Source organism: Crocuta crocuta, unplaced genomic scaffold (genome assembly GCF_008692635.1).
Source record: "Crocuta crocuta isolate KB4526 unplaced genomic scaffold, BGI_CrCroc_1.0 scaffold1171, whole genome shotgun sequence".
Classification (NCBI taxonomy): domain Eukaryota; kingdom Metazoa; phylum Chordata; class Mammalia; order Carnivora; family Hyaenidae; genus Crocuta; species Crocuta crocuta.
The window spans coordinates 430,189-435,390 of NW_027530879.1; the positions used below are offsets into that span (position 1 = coordinate 430,189).

General features: G+C 45.6%; 1 protein-coding gene across 3 annotated transcripts in view; it reads right to left on the reverse strand.

The window, feature by feature from the left end:
• Positions 1–5,202, reverse strand: part of ACE2 (angiotensin converting enzyme 2) — a 41,853-nt gene that overhangs the window by 18,733 nt on the left and 17,918 nt on the right. For all 3 annotated transcript variants that reach the window (XM_077769644.1, XM_077769643.1, XM_077769645.1), the window contains 2 exons: positions 3,232–3,401; positions 270–496 (listed from right to left, as the gene is read on the reverse strand). In XM_077769644.1, coding sequence (XP_077625770.1) covers positions 270–496; positions 3,232–3,401 — 397 coding nt within the window. The remainder of the gene's footprint in view (positions 1–269; positions 497–3,231; positions 3,402–5,202) is intronic.

Sequence of the window (5,202 nt, forward strand, 5' to 3'; positions counted from 1 at the left end):
CCCCGCCGCCGTTAGCTGTTTCTTAGAGCCCCAAGACCATTTATTCAGTTACCTCCCTTCTGCCGTTCTCAAAGATCTAAAACCAGAAGTTGGCTTGTTGTGACATACACTTTAAAAGATGTTTTTACCAGTAGCAATTCCCAGTTTTCCATATATATCATATACTTTATGTGGCAAAAATTAAATATATCTCACATACGATAATCAATACCTTTGCCTACATCAGACTAAAGAATCCCCCAAACAAGCCATGTAAAAACCGCCCATACCACTGTCTTCAGAAAAAGCAGGTGACAGAAGACCAATGGTTTTCAAATGGTTGGGTGTAGCTGCCGAAAGTGACATGATCTCCCCAACAGCTTCGTGGAACCCCTCATTAGCTCCATTTTTTAGCAGGAAGGGTTGAGCATTATATGCCATGTCATACTGGATGTGTCCCATCTCGTGATGGGCTGTCAGGAAGTCATCCATCGTCACCTTTGTGCACATCTTGATCCTGCACAAAAATGGGCAAGATTACAATGAATCTCAATGAATGTAATTTAATCAGCACAGCAGAGCAGAGAGGATTTGGGTAGCGTGGATTATCCTTCCAAGCTTTGCTTGCCCATGAATCTTGAGGACCTACCTCTCGTGTCCTAGAAACTGTACAAGGTGCTTAATATAAAGTGATGGGCAGGCCTGAATCCTGGGGCTGACAGACTAACAGAAAGATAAGCAGAGTCTTCTACTATGAAAACTCTCAGGCAAATAGTCTCTAAGCAGGCATGGCCTTGGGCATAATAACAAGTGAATGCAGGCATGGTCTCCTAGAAGCACCAGGAAGGGCATAACTGAGGATGCAGTGAGCAACCTGGACCTTGATTAATTAACATGCAGAAGTCTGCCAGGCAGATGGCAGGGAGGGATAAGAGGTTGACATCTCCGGAAGTGCTCGGTGAGAAAGGCTGGAGAAAAGGGCATAGCATTCGGGGCACCGCAAGCAGTGTGGTTGAGCCAAGATAGAGAAGGCGTAGGAGAGGGGCTGGAAATTGATATTTGGGAGTCATTAGCACGTAAGGCAGGGCGTAGATGGGATGGGCCATGAAGCAGGTACAGAACGGCAAGGAAAGAGGGCCAAAAGCCAAGCCCTAGGAGGTCCCCGTGCGTACAGGGCCGAGAGAGGAAGCTAATTCAGAGAAGATGGAGAGAGGAGTCCTTTTCTGGATGGCAGTACAGAAGCCAACGTACAACAGCATTTCAAACACAGCCTGTAGACGTTGCCTACGGCTGCCAGTTGCAGTTAGGCAGTGGCCCTGTTCAACTTGGCAAGAGCGGTCTCATTCAGGGCAACGAGGGGGCACGCTTCAGTACGTTCCCAAATTCATTTTCTTTTTTTTTAAATTTTTTAAAATGTTTTATTTATTTCTAGAAGAGAGAGAGAGAGACAGCATGAGCAGGGGAGGGTCAGAGAGAGAGGGAGTCACAGATTGAAACAGGCTCCAGGCTCTGAGCCGGCAGTCAGCACAGAGCCCGACGCGGGGCTCGAACCCACGAACCGCAAGATCATGACCTAAGCGAAAGTCGGACACTTAACCGACTAAGCCACCCAGGCGCCCCCCCAAATTCATTTTCTTATCACTCTGGTCACGTCAGCTTCCTGATAAATACCCTTTCAGTCCCCCACGCTGGTCAGAAATAAACCCAACCTCCTTAATGCAGCCCAGTGTGACCTGCTTTTCTAACCTGGCTTTTCCTCTCTTCTCTAGTGAAAGAATCATGAGAGTAGCTACTAGGTATTTAATGTCTTCAGTACCTAAGTGCGAGTGCTGGGAAACTTCCATCTACTCACCCATTTCTAAGCCTCACTCTAGGCCTGGAGTCAGTAAACTGGTTTGATAAATGAGGCAGCCATAGGTGACATATAAACAAATGGCTGCCTTGATGCCACACGGGAAGAACCAAGTAGTCGCGACAGAGACCTGCAGAGCCTAAACTATTTACCACGTGACCCTTTACCGAAAAGGCTTGCCAAACCCGACTCTGGTGGATGTTGCTGGGCCTTCCCAGACCAGCTCCACCAGGCAGAGCCACCCATCTCCCGCTGCCTGAGTCAGAGCTGCTAAAAGCCAGCGGCGGCTTCCTTGTGCGCTGCCTTTGGCTGAATGAGAGGTGCCTCAGCCAGGAGACGAGGTCTTCCCACGCTCCGGGGACAGTCCTCAGCCAGTGACTGACTAATGTGGGGGTGTGAAAGGCCAGTCCTCTTTTCTCAGGGTGTGACCAACTATGGCACAAATCAGGGTGCGGAGAGCCCCGTGGGATTGGGCCGAGGCCAAGTCTCCAGCAGAGACCACATCCTTACTTAACTCGTCCACCCTCCCCCTGCTTTGCTCGTTCCCCTTCGCCTCACGGCCGTCCTTCAGTGAAACACCTGGACAAGAACCTTCATCTCAAGCTGGAGAACCCAGCCTAAGACACTCACAAACCTGCTACTTGGGCATTATCATCCCCCTTTATAGATAAGGAAACTGAAACCCAAGAAGGCTAAATACTTTGCCCAAGGTCGCCTAGTCACTAAGTGACACAGCTCGAACTCAGGCGCCTGTGCACATTCTGCCATATTGCGCAGGGCCTCCTTCACATGGCCTTCAGTGTAGCCTAGAGTGCCAACTCCAGCACACGGCGGCAGCTCCTGTCTCTCTGCAGTTTCCTCCTGCTTTCCTCCCAGCTCTGTCTGCCCAAAGCCTCACCTTAAACCTAATCCAAATGTCCCCCCAAAAGCCCTGTCGGAGCCTGTCTCCCATTCCAGGTGTGGTCAGCGCTCGTCCCATTCCCCAGAGAGTGTACGTACCACTTTGTCTTTTAACCCAGCGTATTGATTCACCTGCCCTGTCTCACTCACAGGAGGGAAACATGGAGGGGAAGAGCGATGCCCGATTCACACATCCATCTTCCATAAATCTTGGCACCAAACCTTTCTAATGGGGACACCACCATACTCATGACCATGCAACTGTAATGGGTGCATACTATTTCAAACGAGGCAAACTGTCTAAGGTTCAAGTTAGGGCCTGCGGACAATCCCCTTTTCCTGGAAAAGCTCAGATGTGGTCTCATGGACTCCTGAGCCCTCATTTAAGGAGAGGTCATATATCTCTTCTGTGCTCAGAGAGGCAAAGAAGAAATCCAGATTCGCCCTCGTCCCTGCCTCTACCGTCTCCCAGTTTAGTGTGGATGGATCATCCTCGTTACCTGAAGTCACCCTTCCCTAGGTCCCAAGCTGTGGGATGGCAGACCACTTTCCGGTTGTCGCCTGGCTCAGTTAGCATGGAGTTTTCCCAGAATCCTTGAGTCATGTTGGGAAGGCCAACAGACACAAAGAATTTCTCAGCCTCCCTGAATATCCTCATTGCATCCCACCTCTGGAGAGAAGAAGGAAAAAAAAGAACAGCATTTAATTCTAGCATTACAATAACAGCATTCTCTCTGTTAGCTACGTACAGAGGCATAACCTTTCTGGAAGGCAATTTGGTGACATGTATGGACATGTCAAGCTTTCAGAGTGTTTCTGCCCTGTCTCAGTAATCCTGTCTCTAGGGAACTAACCTAGGAAATTATCAGAAATTAGGTCAAAGAATTACATTCAAAATGGTTTTTTTGTTTATTATTTCTTAAAGTGGAAATATATCTGACATACTACATTGTGTAAATGAAAGGTATACAACATGTAAAATGATTTTTAATAAAGAAAAAGGTAGAAACCACCACCAGAATGGTTAAATAAATAGTGATATCTTTGTGGAATGGAAAACCTAAATAAATTCAATTTGTAAAGAATTTTTATTGATGTTTTTTATAAGTTAATCTTAAGTGAAAAAGTAGAATATATAAACCACTTATCTAATGTAATATTAATGTGAAAATACACAAAAATATTAAATATTATGTGTGGTTTTTTTGTCTTTATTCTTTATATTCCAAGTATAAACAAACAACAATGACCTTCTCTTTGCTAAAAACTATTCAAATAAGCCAACAATCATTGACTGAGTCCCTTCGAGGCGTAAAGGCCTTGTGTTGGGCTCAGTAGAAGACCCAAATAATAAGGTGCACATAAAGTCATGGAATTTTGAAACCAAAAAGGCCTCCATGCGACCAAGTAGCCAAGAAGTAACTGGGCCTTGCCTCATAGGCCATATGGGAATCTAAACTTTCATAACATTCTGGAACTGGAGAGGGGCAGCAGTAAGTGTCTGCCATCCAGCAAACTCTTCTGGGAACCGACCAGGACTTCTTTGGAGATAAGGCCCACATCAGGCAAACAAAGTTTGTGTAACTGACAGATAATTCCTGAATCGCTTTTGGTGACACAGAAAACTTCCTCTGATCTCAAAGACCAGTCAAGTCTGGTTTTTCTCCTCTATCAGCCTTGGGGATTTGAAACAGGATATGACACTACGGATGTTTTTCATTATTGTCCTTTAAAGGCAATATTGGTATTAGTAGGTATGACGTTCTTAGGCAGAATGGATGTGCGTATACCAAAACAGTATAGACTAGTAAGCATAGTTAGCATCTATTAAATGAAGAATGAGAGAATGGAAAATGGGACTGGAAACATTAGGAGTTCTGAGTTCAAGCCTTAGTTGCCACTGATTGTCTTTGTGACTTTGGGCCATTTTCCCAAGGCCTCAGTTTCCTCGCCTACAACATGGATCTATCAAAGTATCTGTCCCGATCGTCTCGTAGGTTTGTTTTAAGATGACCGTAGGAGGGATGGTGGGTGTGCAAACCCCGCAGATGGGCTGAAGTGCTGCATAAAGATGAGCCTTTGTTCAACTGCAAAACAGACCAAGCACAGCTGCAGGGGATTGGGGGCCGTGCAGCCTCGCATTCTTGCTTTGTCCGTGGTCTTTTCCCAGGACCGTTATGTGTGTGAAAATGTTCGCTGCACAGTTGCTTACAGATTTAAAACTGTTTACAAGGGAAAAGCCGGCAATGTATAAATAGTAAAAGAAATTATGGTGCAACCCTCTGAAGAAATTTTATACAGCTAATAGAAGTATGATCATAAATTCTTCCCCCAAAAGGCAGACTATTGGCTGAATAAAGAAAAAATATATCATTATAATATGATTTCGCCAGTGGCATGAAACACAGAGAATTTAAACAATTCTGCCAAGATGGTGACATAAGCGTAATTTAAAAATTACTTTAAAGACT